The sequence below is a fragment of the Ostrinia furnacalis genome, unplaced genomic scaffold (assembly GCF_004193835.3).
Source record: "Ostrinia furnacalis isolate ACB-3 unplaced genomic scaffold, ASM419383v2 OfSCF1743, whole genome shotgun sequence".
Lineage (NCBI taxonomy): Eukaryota > Metazoa > Arthropoda > Insecta > Lepidoptera > Crambidae > Ostrinia > Ostrinia furnacalis.
Genome location: NW_021131982.1, coordinates 440,197 through 454,402, shown reverse-complemented (window position 1 = coordinate 454,402; position 14,206 = coordinate 440,197). Strand labels below are relative to the sequence as shown.

Sequence of the window (14,206 nt, the reverse complement as noted above, 5' to 3'; positions counted from 1 at the left end):
ACGGGTTCGGCGTTATGGCCTTTTCGAAAATGTGAATTTTATAGCATTATTTACAAATTGACTTCTGAAAATTATATTTGAGAATTTGCTCTGCATATTTATAACAAAATAAGTAAAGTAGTTTCTTAGTCACTTGTATTTAATCAAGTGCAAGTTAAGCTAGTGAATCATAATAATATCTTATTAACTTCACCGACTTTCCTTTTTTATTTCAAACAATGTCCTATCCCAGACACCTTTAAAAGATGACCTCGCGATAGACCACCTAAATTATGTCTTTCCAACTTTTATGATTTCTTTTAAAAAAATCGTATGATATGCAATTACATAATAGTAAATTCACACACCGTTATTTGCGTAGGAACGAACGGTGTAAGTTTATCGTAAAAATATTAAAGTCTACTTTGATGACGGCCATATTCGTACAGATTACTATAATGGTTACTGTTACTGTTGTGACACATACCACAATACGGGCCGTAACGTAGAGCGCACGCATTCCAAGAAACAGACAATGGAACACAGCTGGCGAATTGAATACCTTTTCATTCTGCAGAACTGCCAAATTCAGATAAGGTGGCACAAGTAAGCTCCTAAAAGGAACTTACACCCGAGTAGGTACACGACTAAAGGGCGGGCTTATCAATCTGTTTGAACTACTTACGATTTAGGTTGAAAGAAATAAATAACAAGGCTGTGGATACCTTAATTATTCGTTTACTTTAGTCAAGTACACACTTAGATGTTTACAATTTAGCACATTAACACCTTTAAAAACTACTTACAGGCATTAAACTCTGGTGTCAGTTTTTATGGGAGGCAGGCGTCAGAAACTGCTAAGTAACGACCATTATCGGAGGCAGTAACCGAGAACTACTTCGGCCTTCTAAGAAACAATGATATTGTAGGAAAAAAGATTTTCATTTCCGGAAAAAAGATAAATGATATCGAGTTTAGTATAGTTGTAATCTCATTTATTGTTTATGCTGTCGGTGAAGAAGATTGAGACCCATTACTAAGAAATCGAATCACTCAAAATTAAAACCTATTGAAATGAGTAGGTATTTCGTTTGAACCTATACTTGATTTTAAATCAAGATGGCCTAAAACTATTGTGTACGCATGCGATGTATTATAATTATATCTCCCAAACACGCATACACATAACGCCACATTTTCCGTTCCATGTTCTACCCATAAATTATCGGAGCCATCGTTATGAACTGCGAAGAGGAACCAATCGGCCTGACGACTTCATCAGCGTAGGAAGTAATAAGTTCCTGTGTCATCAACTTTCGCGAAGGAAGTCGCGCGGCAAGTTAGTCATTTGCCGCGCATCACGAACCTATAAGCTTGGTGCAGACCGGCCCACGCAACGCATTATGCACAGTGCAGATAATGATCTTATGTAACTCACTAATTATTCACCTACCACAATTATTACCTATCACGCATCCAATCAACAGTGCACAACGTTATAAAGTAATTACTAATTAGTAATGAGATGAGCCTAATACAATTCAAGTTACAACAGCTTGATAAAATATTTCAGAAGCGTTTACTCTGTCTGTACACCTCTTATCTTGGAATCACTAATTGTAAGATTACATCTTCCGCAAATAACAATTTCTTCGAACGATGTCAAACCTCTGGAATTATAGAACACCGAGATTACATCTCCGAGGCTGTAATTAAAGCTGCAATGTAATAATTACAATTCGAAACAAGTCGGTTTTTACTTCGAATGATTACATCTAATCGGTGATTTGAATCAGCCATTAGAATTAACAAAACATCAAAGAAAAGTTTATTTTTTACGTTTAATCATAATTGCTTCTACATTTTTAGAAACAAAAACTGGAATTAACGAATTGCTAAAGGAGACTTTCTATATCGATTTAGAAAATAAATACTTAGGTGTCTATTAGAAGTTAGAAGACTGCGCACGGAAGTAGCGTGCTCCCTACTATCACTACGCTTTTTTACGGTAGATACGTCTACATTTTTACTGTGCTGCTATCCTAGTATATTTACTATCCTGATGATCCTTTTCCCTATTGTTGAACTATTTATAGTTGAACATTATTGTCTTAAAACTAATTAAACTTATTTGGCTTGTGCGTTCACTTCAGTGACAATTAGGTGCAAAATTGGCTATATTGGGATACTGTCTTCACGATGACAGCTAATCCCTGATAAATAAGTGGTAACTGGCTGTGAAGTGAGCCTACATCCTTTGGGGATAGCCTAGGTTCTACCTAATTAAGCAAGTACTTAAAAGCATTTGTAATGTTAAATGTTTTAATTTTGCTACACCCTTATAGGGTTAATAATTATATGTACCTACGACGCACTGAAACATGTTATATATTTGCTGTTGCTGAGATTGGGTGGGTTATCATACACGTGCCTCCAGAGCCTTTTAAACATGAACGGTTAGATAGAGTCGCCAAATAGTTGAGCACTGACCTTGTTTGACCGAGACGTATTTCTCATTGAGGGCAGCGACGAAGGCGGCCTGGGGCAGGCTGTCCTCGAGTGAGAACAGCTCGTCCCTGGTGACGGCGGTGGAGCGCGTCTTGAGCACGGCCTTGGAGCCGATGGGCGCGAGGTATGCGCCGGCGCCGTCGCGCAGCGCCAGGGCTCCCGAGTGGTACTCGGCGCTGAACAGGCACACGGGTGTGCATGTGTCTAGGAGCTGTGGGGAGAGATATAATTGTTAGTACTTCAATTCTTATTCTTTCTAAGCAATTTTTCTCGCTACTTCGGGATGTATAACCTAACCAAGAGTGCTGAAAAGCGGCGGAAAACACAGTCATCAACCTTCATCAACCAAAAAGCTTTGGCAGTGGCAAAAGTGGGCAAAGGACATTTCTTTGTAAAATATAGGTACACAAACTAGGTATGGTTCCAGAAAATCTTTTACCAATAAATACGCTAAATTTTTATGAAATGGTCACTTAATGAAGTTGTTCTCTGTCAAAAGATGGAATTGGGGAATACTTATTCATCCATCCATAAAACCTCTGATAAATTGACTAACCTAGTTACATAGAAGATAGCAGAAAAATAGACAAGCACTACAAAATTACGAGTTTATAAAACTGATTGTGTTTAATAAGCACCTAAAGATTTGCATGCAAAGCCTCCCGTGAAGAGAATGTGGGTCAATTGCACACGACTCAAGCCACGAGAGCTGATCACTATCACCTCCACGCGACCACCCAGCGCGGATCTAGATCTATCACAATTACCTGACTCTTCGCAGCTTCAGTGAGAAACGATAAAAACACGCTAGACAATAATTACACCAATTACCATTAAAAGTAAAAAAGCTACATCCTTGTACGAGATTCCAGACAACTTCAATAAAATAATTTTAGGCTAAAACTATCCATCTTTAAAATATTATGCAATTCAAAGCTATAACGTCTTGAAAGAAAACTGGTCTTATGCCTATTCGTACAATTGGTACAATGTACAAATGGAATAAAAAATAAAGCCATACAAACGTTTACGACGAACTCATTTCTAACGTTTATGATTCATTGTCCGGCCGGCGTTGATGTGGGAACAACACGTCGGTAAATAAAGCCTTTCTTTGGCTCATATTAACACACACTTAAGGTGCAATTTGTCAAGTTAACTGCCGTTGACTGTATTCTTACGCATTCATCTCACTCGTGTTTATTAATGAACGGGTGGAAAGGCTTTCTACGTCTGTAACTTTGTTATTGTTGACTATTTCTTAAGAAAAGAGAATGTCACTAATGTTAGCCATACAAAACTTTTACATAAAGTTATGTATACCTCTGCATTTTCTTGTGTTGACAAATATAGAAACACGAAATGATTATATCTCTCAGCTTCTTCTAATACTACAAGCTCTAACTCTACACCAGAAAGCATCTTGTTATTAGGTATCTACCGTTTAATTTAAAATTTTCTTGATTACACATTTACGAATACATTTTGTTTGTAAGTCGATGTCCTACAGCTTCCCCCGCTACGGTAAAGTTGGCATCTAATTAACTCAACACAAACATCCTCATGGCTTCGACAACAAGGCTGGAACAACAAGTAGCGCCGCTGGCGTCTTTGTTCCCACGCGCGCTCAATATTCGTACGAGAACATATTATCCACGCGAAATAATAACAGCGATTTGTTCGGGAAGCCATTGTTTGCAAAATAAGTAACGTCTTCAGGGCTGACAACAAGAATCTACCTACTAAAAAACTCATAAACTCATAAAACTCATTTAATTAATGCAAGTAGGCTTTAAAAAAGCACTTTAATACGTCCCAGTATTAATCCAACAATAAATGGGCCAGTGCTGAGAAAAAGCAGCACATGAAACTCAGTCACTATTGTCAGCCAGCTCTCTGTCACTATAGTGTGACAAAGAAGCCTTCATTTTTCATTTGGAAACTTTTTACAGATGTCTACGGTAGATTCTAGGTTGTGGAAATATTCAACTGTTAAATTTTAACTCAATCAATTTGAATAAAATATACAGATTCTTTGATCCTGGCAACCCTAGTGCATACGCAAAGCACTACAATTTGCAATAACACTCGGCGTCTGTCGTCATCTGTCTGAAAGTGTTTACATCGCCGACTCACAAGAATAATAAACCGCCGTTTTTATCTTTCACATATTCGCAGTATCGAGAGAAAATTGACGAAAGCTTTCCTATTTAGTATTTATCTAACCACTAAAAGAAAGTTAAATAAATTATTACTATTGCCTCTCTTCACTAACTCTATTCACAGAAAATGGTAAAGCTATAAATGATGATTTATAAATTAAAATTCTAACTCACGGGACTCTCTCCATGCAGAAATCATTGGTTCAATACTATAATGTATAGTGGGAAATACAAACTAGTATAAACTATTTTATGTGGACGTTTCACCAATTTTGTATGTTTGCCGGGGCACCATCAATACGAGCAAGAATCGATAGGAATCTACCTTGGGCCAGGGCATGTTCGGGATTTGTATATCTTATGGTAGTCTCTCTCAGGACTTACAAACAGTACAAACCCCTACAGAGCCCAGCCCTAAGAACGTAAGAACTGTCATAGGGCTGGGACACAGCGATACAGCGTCAACAGGGGATCCTCGTCCTAGGGCATGTGGCATCCCCTGGGTCTCACGTTACTCCCGTGCTGGGCACTACTGGACAGGGGACACGGGACTGACCTTGCCTCCCGCGCTGAGGTACTTGTTGTTGCAGGTGTGCAGCGCGTACTTGCCGCCCTCGTCGGCGCGGAACTCCAGGGTGAACAGCGTGTCCTCGCCCCAGGGCACGTTGGCGTCCACGTGGATCTCGTCTAGCGATTCGGATAGATGCGCGAACCGCTTGCGCCCGATGGAGCGCAGGTTCACCTGGTGATAGAGTAGAATGGTCAGAAAATAAAGCAAAATTGAAATTCTATACGCGGCGTCCGACGTTCTACGACGACCATACGCTGATGTCAACGTCTGAAAGATACCACAACAATACATTTCGATATTAGGTAAACATTGTGACGCGGCCTACGGCGTGACGCTGTACGCTGCCGGAGTTTTTAGGACACCACGTCCACAGCACAGCTCTAGTTTTGACCTGGATTGATCGGCTAAATTAATTCCTGGGACTGATTGGGACAACATTGTTATCGTCGCTACTTCCATAAATCTCACCTCCTAGGTTTATTTTCAGTTTAGGATTTAAATGCGCATCATAGCTTGAACGTAGTTGTTACCGACTCGTTGACTTTAATATAATTTCGACTTGTTTTGTTTCATAGGACTGCAGTAGGTAGGTGCTGGACAGATTCACTATTCATAAGTTCATATTTCATAGCCCTCTATCACCGCATATTGATGTAAATTTAATTTGTCGTTTAAAAAGTGTAAACTTAATGTACAAATGTTTGCTACACATCCACAACCACAACGAAAATTCACTAAAAAATCACTCACTTTCACAACCAAGAAAAAAATCTATCGCGTCCTATGAAACACGGGTTGACAGAACGACGCAACTTTGCCGACTGCCTACAAATAAGGCCTATGAAATTATCTAGAACTTCTTACCCACATATTACCTAAATATTATTAATAACGAAGCTACCTACAGTTTATTTGGTTTTTAATTTTATTTAATTTCCTTGATATTGTTTTTTTATTTTTCATTTTCGTAATAAAATAATTACACTCATAAGAAATGCTTTTCAATTTATTTTTTAATACGCCATTAAAAGTGCAGGCATGCGTGCTGCTTAGCAATTAATTAGGTTAATGCAATAATGCGACGCGATACGTCGCTCGCAATTACGTCAACCCCTTGTCCAGAGAATGTTCACAATAATTTTCCGCGCAATTGGAACAAAATTCCTGCCAGCTTCTTATATCTTTCCGCGCGTATCTTATCATTAATTTCGGAATATCACCGAATCCTGCGCGGGCGCATCGCGGAATGTAGTGCAGTTATTTTCAATGCAGTTGACCGCAGCTTCGCGACCGTTTGTTAGCGGCTTAGCGTTGGCGGTGGGCGCTCGGTAGTGTGAGACCAAGTCCGATTTTGTTCATAAACTCTCTAAAGTGATTATTTTGTAAATTGAGTAAGAAGAAAGAAGGTATTCTCCGTTGGTATAATTACTTTAAATATAGGATTTATATTTTTGTTTTCTACTATACCTAATCATTTTTATTATTGTTTTATTACTTATTAAAACTTCTTACGGGATTATTTAGAAGCATTTATCTTCCTAACTTAAAATCTAGGGTACTTCTGCCGTTTATAATTACTCAATCATAGATACTGAAAGCTAATGATAGTTAATGAACAATTAATTGAAACATCAAACAATCAAGCATTATAATTTCAAATTCAAGCAATAAAATTAATGTTTCAACACACTCCTCAAGTTCCGTTTTTTTTTCGCCATTTGCTGTCATCAATGTCAATGTCACCCATTTTAACGCAAACTTGGCGCATCCACATCATGTTGACAGGATTCAATTAGGTATCGCGAGACATTCTGTCACGAGCGCTGCGCCCGCGCATCGAGATGAAACCATGATAGCGCGGGAATGCGCTGGTTTCACATCGAGGCAAGCCGATCTTGCCGCGTCACTGTCAAGCATTTAACTTACGCAACGCGAATTTCTCCCAAAATTTAATATCATGTATGTATAATTATGTTAATACCAGATATGACCAGTCATCGTGACATTTGCATTTTGTAACGGCATGCAGATCAACGTTATACAGACCAGTGCTGTCTGTTGATGACTTTTGAGGCATTCCGTCACGTTCGTTTTGGGGTTATGACAATGTTCATAGACTGCAGAATTCTTAATTTTACAAGCTGTGTTCTACTACGTTTCAAAATGTTGCTATTTATTATACCTTGAGTAGACTGCTAATTTTATCAGGGACTAAATTAGCCGCGCACTGGTTGCATTTTATTGGTGGTCAGGTTGTAGATTCTGGCTAAACAGGAGTTCCAATGGAGGGACGAGAGGGCACATGCGTCGCGTAGTGATCTGTAGTACAAGATCTTTTATCTTGTGGCTATTGACAGCTAGAGAAATTAAAATCCATCAAAGTGGAATAGAAAATTGTAGCTTCTATGAAAAACCTAATTGCTTCTTGATTACTGTTAATTGGCAAACACGAGCAACATCAATAAATCATCGCAGTAAATACCGTTGTTCACGTGACAAGTGTTAACGTGATAACACATTATAATTATTCTTTTTCAAGACATTTTCAGTATCACTCAATTATTATAAGTAAATAAGTACTAGAATTAACACGATTCGGCTATATTTATGTAGAAAACAAATACATATTAATTAAACTGTAACTGTCAACCTGATTTAATCTGTCATACGAACATCATCTCCTCAACCGTTCAACCAGGGTGGGCCCTGATGATGACAAATGGAAGTGTAACCAAATCTTCAATTTGTCTGTGATAAATTAAAGTGGGTCGTCCTTCTGCGGTGGAAATTATGAGCTTTTTCAAATTAATGACGTTTCTAGCCGAATGTTAGTCTCCCTTGTTAGTGTGTGGTCTTGCAAACGCAAAACTGACGTTCTGCTAGAAACGTCTGATTTGAAGGAGCTCTAAACGACCTGTAGGCCTAGGATCCGCATCACGATAAACTTTTATCGGGGCATTTTATTGATTTTACACGAAAAATGTATGGCATTGTCGACTAAGTCAACGATAAGATTTTATCACGGCGCACACCCTGGCCCGGTTGATGAAAACTCATAAAACTCATTTATTTTAGCAAATATTACACATCCCAGTAGTAACCCTACCACTGCTTCGGGACCATAAATGGGCCAGTGTTGAGAAACTCACTATAGTTAGCGCTCCTGCACACGACGCCGCCACCGCGCCGCCGCGGCGCCGCACCGCCACCGCGCCATCAAAGCATAATTTCGGTGGCGGCGCGGCAGCGGGCTTCACGCGGCGCGTATAAACAGTGCAAAGGCGTGGGGCGGCGCGGCGGCGGTGTCGTGTGCAGGATCGCTCAGGCTTTCAAGGGTGATGGATGATGATGTTGAGTCTCACTTGCGGGCGCGCGGCGAGGTGCACGTGCCACAGCTCGGCGTCGCCGGGCACCTTGGCGGTGCACGTGAGCTTGTCGGAGCTGGAGCCCAGGAAGTAGCCGCGCTCCACGTTCTTCAGCGCCCAGCGCCCGCTGTTGTCTTCTGACACGCTGCCGGGGAAACTTATGTTAGAAATTTGCACATAAAACACACTTAATTGTAAATTAAATTGTAGTTGTATCGTAGTACGGGCAAACGACAACCTAATTCATCATGACCACCAAGATTTTGATATAGAATTTTTTATTAAAATCTCAGTCAGTCGCACGTAACAAGGTTATCATGACCATGCTCTTGACTCTATTATTTTTATTCTATTGTATTGACTCTAGTAGTCAGACGTTGTAAAGATTTTAAGAAAAAGTACGCTAGTAACTAAAACTATTTGATGACTATAAATAACTGTTTGGATAACAGGTTGAAAAATTGCGAAAGCTCCTCGGAGTGGTAATGAAAAAGTTTGTGTTTATAAACAAAGCTCCCGCCGCAAACACGCGAGTCAATTACCTCCGGCGACGGACAATTAACTTATTACTACAGACGGGTTCTTTCTTTTATTGTTTTGCAGTCGCAGATGGAAGGAATTCCAGCTTCATTCGTTTCATAAAAACGAAATCACGAAATGACCCTTTGGAATTAAGGCATCTTTCCTACAATATAACCAGCTCTTAGTAATATTGCTTGTGCGACCTTATTTTCATTCAATGGTGAATGAAGTCCCAAGAAATTGATCAATTAAAAAGCAAAGACAATAAATCTCAATAAGCAAATACTCTCTTGGCAAATAATTGTTTACCGAACTCATTAGCAAATACGCGAGCATGAGAACTAGGTACCTATCCACATTGTAACTACCTTATCGAAATATTACATCAAATCAATTAATCATAGCGCTTCTTGATACAAAGATGCTTATTAGCAAAAGAACGACACTCCTCTCCCCTCTTGACGCCAATTACTACTTTTTGTTTGCTAGCCCGTTATTCAGAATCCCCTTTCTTATTTCCATACTCCAACGCAAATTGAACATTAAGCGAAGTATCATTCAACTCATTTTCATTAAAAAGTAGCTAACTGCAGAGGTGAAGTGGTGCTGACTTAGCGTTTTCAAAATTCAAGAAGTCTTCACAAAGGAAAGCTGCGTTGTTCCTACTTGATGTTTCCGAACGTTAACCAGCATTCGTATTAAAATGACTGCGCATTATAACTGTTATTTGCACAATAGAAATCGTTTTATTGCTGAATGCTAAGCCGCTGCAACATTAAGATTACTGAGTTTGCTTTTAAAGTGGGGAACTACCCACCTTTATAGATAATACTTAAAAACTTTCATTGTACCATAATCCATAGGACCAAAGCCAGGAAACATGTTTGTGCCCTTCAGAAACTAGCAGTCACCGCAAACGGCGACCATTGTGAGATGAGAAAGCAAAACAAAAGGCGACTAGCAACACAGTCTATACCCTATGCGAGGTAATTGAAAGCCGTCTGGGGACGAGGGTGGTGCGTCGTAGACAGGAAGCTGCGGACGAACACACCTGGGTGTGGACAAAGCGAATCATTCGTGAGGGTCTATTAATTTTAATACTATTCCCGTCCTCAATTACTCCTTAAAAAGGAGCTTATGGGAATATAAAAACAAAATGTCGTGTGCATTAGACAAGAAATAAAAACATGATGACATTTTCTTTTTCCATGCAGCTTTAAATGCCAAAGAATTCGCATTTAACTCAAATGGCACTATGGGGAAAAGCTTTTTTAAAACGACAGAGGTAAAGTGGGCAACTTTTAAAGCTTTTATTGTGCTTGGTGCTATTGGACTTTTAAAGTCGTAACTTATGTTACTATTTGATATAAAACATGTTCATCAGTTCACGATTATTCAAAATTACTGAGGTTTATGTACGTAGGTATTTAAGGCATTTAAAGAATCTGAAGTGGTCATAATTTTCCCAATCAGTTTTCCCCTTGGCACTTTTTACGCATTTTCAAGTTTTGCTCAAGAGGGTTTCAAGCTGTAGGCATAACTTTGCCAAACGATCATTAAATTTGCAGTCGCGTTTATAGCTATGTCTACACAATTCGAACCCTGAAGGTCACCACGTGAATCGGGTACTTGTCCCATTAAGATAGAGTCTAATCTCCATTAACATCTGCCTCCCCACCGGGATACGAGCACCCCCAGTATCCTTAGTTTGGAACCCCTCCGCTCAAACACTTGTTAAAACAACTTGTCGTGAAGGATCAATAATTTTGGAGCTTGCTTTTGTCAGGTTAACAAAGATCTAATATTTATCATTCAATGTCACCACAGAATACACCTCTCACGGTCGAGATTCCTGTTTTAGACAAAAAATGATTATTTTATGCAATTATTATTTTATTAGTATTTTTATTGAAGGAATATTACCCCACACAGGTTGTCTCCCATAAGCTTTGTATGTACTTCAATGACTAACGCGGTAGTAGGTGCTGAAAAACTTTGCGTCCAAACATTGATTTTATTTTCAGGGATTGCTAAAAATGGAGCTGAAACGTCCGCGCATTGTGCGATGTTATTTCAGCATTGCAGCAATGAATCAGAAGTGAGTCAGACCGCTTTCTCCCTTTTATTTATTTACCGAAGAAATGTCGTGACTCATGGCTGACAGAGAACTGTTATCTACGCCTGTATACCGAACAACTACATACAATCAATAATAGACACAAGCCACTGACGCGACGCGAACTAGTCAACACAAACAATAACTTGTTCATTTATGATCTGTTTAAGTTATTATACATTTATTTATTCAAGCACAAAAATAATCCAATTATCGTTTTTTTAATTTCCGTGATTGTTTTGTGGTTAATTCAATTAATCTTTCAAGAAAAGATTGTTTTAACCTGTTATGTTCAATGTGTTATACAAGTAGTATAAATATTATTTGATTTATGAAATATTTGTTTCACTTGATGAATCAGATGTACATTGTACACAGCTCAACAACATTGTAACTCTAGAAAGTCCATCCATCTTTATCGATATTTTTTAAATTGTATTTTTAGATTGTCACGTCAATAACTTTTGAAGTTATGACTCTTTGATACGAGTACAATGACTCTACTAACTAGGATTCACATATTATTATTATATTAATGGTCCTACTTGAATCACTTGAACACGACACTTCGAAAAGGATTTAGGAGTATTTTACTGTATTTTATTGAAAAAGAGGCTTGACACAAAAGTGAGTTTCTTCCGCCACTTCTTCTCAGCACCAGCCCATATGTTTTCCCGAAGTGGTGGTAGGGCAAGCTATATTTGGGACATGTATAGTGCCCTGGAATATGTGTACTGCATAACTGAACAGTGAGTGACAAGATATTATGTTTTGATTAATTTAGTTCGTTATATTAGTCACCTTCTGCTCCACTGCTGGTAGGTACATCTATTTGTCTTATATTTGACTTGTCATTCAGGTAAACCGTGAGAATGACTTCTTCATCACTGGTTTAATAAAAATAATAAAGCCTTATTCCGGATCCCCCGGCGTTTTTTGCGACGACTGCGCCGCATACTAATCCGCTGCACCCTGACTCACCGGAAGCGAAGGTTTTTGAACGCGTGCGCATAAAACATTTTGTTGGACGATTCGTGTTTAGAGTCTTTAATATTGTCTCTTAACTCCTAACTGCTTGACGACAATCGTCCGATTTTAGTTGCATCAGATTTATGGGAGTTTTGCCCCTAAAGATAGAGTCGTGAACATACTTTTTATGAGCTGTTAAAATGAGATTTCCATAAGCCTAGGCGCAGACCACCGACTTTTAGTTGGCCGATAGTTGGGCTCGATTCTAATTTGTATGAAGAATCGGCCGATACCAAATCGGTGTAATGTGCGCACTTTCTCCATACCGTTTACCAACAGCCCGATCCAACTATCCGCCAACTAAAAATCGGTGGTAGATTTTGTATGGCAAGGACAAACCACTTCTTCGCAACTCAACTGACTAACTATGTACCTATTGATTTCAAAGCTACTAAAAGCTAAAATATACATATTGATAAATTAATAACCTACCTAATAGGGAGATTTTATTGTAAGAAGTTGTGTCGTTTGTCATGGCCCATGGGTTTGCGTAAAAAATTGGTTAACACGTACCTAATTTGGAATTTGCTGCCGGCCTCCTTCTCCTCGGACTCGCAGGTGACGTTCCCGAACGAGTCCACGGCCAGGTACTTGTCGAGGTGCGAGCGCAGGTAGATCATGCCTGGAACAACGGGCAGCATTATTATTGGTTGGTTCACCTTAACACCATTTATTTCCTGCACTGCTTAAGTACGAATCAGGTTCGAGCACTGAGGGTCTTCTTCAACCATTTTTTTTCCTAAAACGGAGATGCTCTTGGCCTGTATCTCGCCTGATGGAAAGTGATTATTAAACAAAAATAAGATCCAAATCTAGTCTGATTTAAGGAAGCAAATAGCACTAATATACTGCTCTCATAACTAAACTAACTAAATAAGTAACTAAATTAATCTATTGATTGACTTGCAATAAAGTAGAGTTTGTAAAAAAGCTATTTTTATATTTTACGAGTCTCTACATCTCAATCAAACATCTCGGATTACCATGTTCGATTACAAATTGTAATCTGTATTTACCGATATAATAATGACTCTACAACTCAAGTGTATGTTTGCAGACTGTGATTATAAACAAACACCATCAATCTATGTTGATCCCGAGCTCGAGCTGCGGTTATCTACTTGATTATTAGTTAGTAGTTTAAATGCCTATGGATTACCTGTGACGAGGCAAATTTAGTGTAAGCCATTATCTGTTTCCAATTAACTTTAGAAGATAAATATTGTGAAAGCTGGAGATTTAATGTAGAACAATACGAGTTTTTTAAGGTGAACCCTTATAAAGACTAGATAGTGTTTTATGAATTTGTATTAAAATACGAGAGGGACAGTTATTTCCTTCATTTGTTATTATTCTTTGATGAAGAAGAACGTACATGTGATATTTGTTTACAAAATAGTCCACCCAATCTTGCACCAGAAAAAATGGCATCGTTTGTTTATCAAATCTGGAATATTAAAGCTAACATAAAGCTTGCCCACTCTTCTAGCACTCCAACCTCAACTGACAACTGACACCCGGCACAAACACCTGAGCGCCACACGGCGGTATCGATCGCACGTTCGGAGGGGCCGGACCAGGGGCCCGACCCTCTCGCAGCGAGGAGGGACGAGGCCATAAAATTGGGAAATACACCGAAAGTGCAGTCTAATTGAGAGGGCGCTATATTTAGTTACGATTCAATCATAGGCAACAATAGGACGAAATCGTTTCCATGTGATGAGCATACGGTGTTCAATGAACTGGAGTGAGAAATGTTATGGTCAATGTTATGGTCAGGTTACTTACTCGTTTATTACTTTTTATGGGAAGCTGTAGACGGAGTCGCTGACATAACTTACTATCAGCCAGATTATTATTTCGTAGTAATATACATGGGTTATAGATTAACAAATCAAATAAGTAACACACGTGTGAAGTCGCTTATTTAGTGGCTTCAAGCTCGGAAGCCAAA

The 14,206-nt window shown here is 38.9% G+C and overlaps 1 protein-coding gene across 2 annotated transcripts in view; it reads right to left on the bottom strand.

The window, feature by feature from the left end:
- The window catches only part of singed (fascin domain-containing protein singed), a 56,780-nt gene that overhangs the window by 11,958 nt on the left and 30,616 nt on the right, over nucleotides 1–14,206 (bottom strand). For both annotated transcript variants that reach the window (XM_028305632.1, XM_028305633.1), the window contains exons 3-6: nucleotides 12,766–12,874; nucleotides 8,583–8,730; nucleotides 5,206–5,391; nucleotides 2,470–2,698 (exon numbers count right to left, since the gene is read on the bottom strand). In XM_028305632.1, the coding sequence (XP_028161433.1) occupies nucleotides 2,470–2,698; nucleotides 5,206–5,391; nucleotides 8,583–8,730; nucleotides 12,766–12,874 (672 nt within the window). The remainder of the gene's footprint in view (nucleotides 1–2,469; nucleotides 2,699–5,205; nucleotides 5,392–8,582; nucleotides 8,731–12,765; nucleotides 12,875–14,206) is intronic.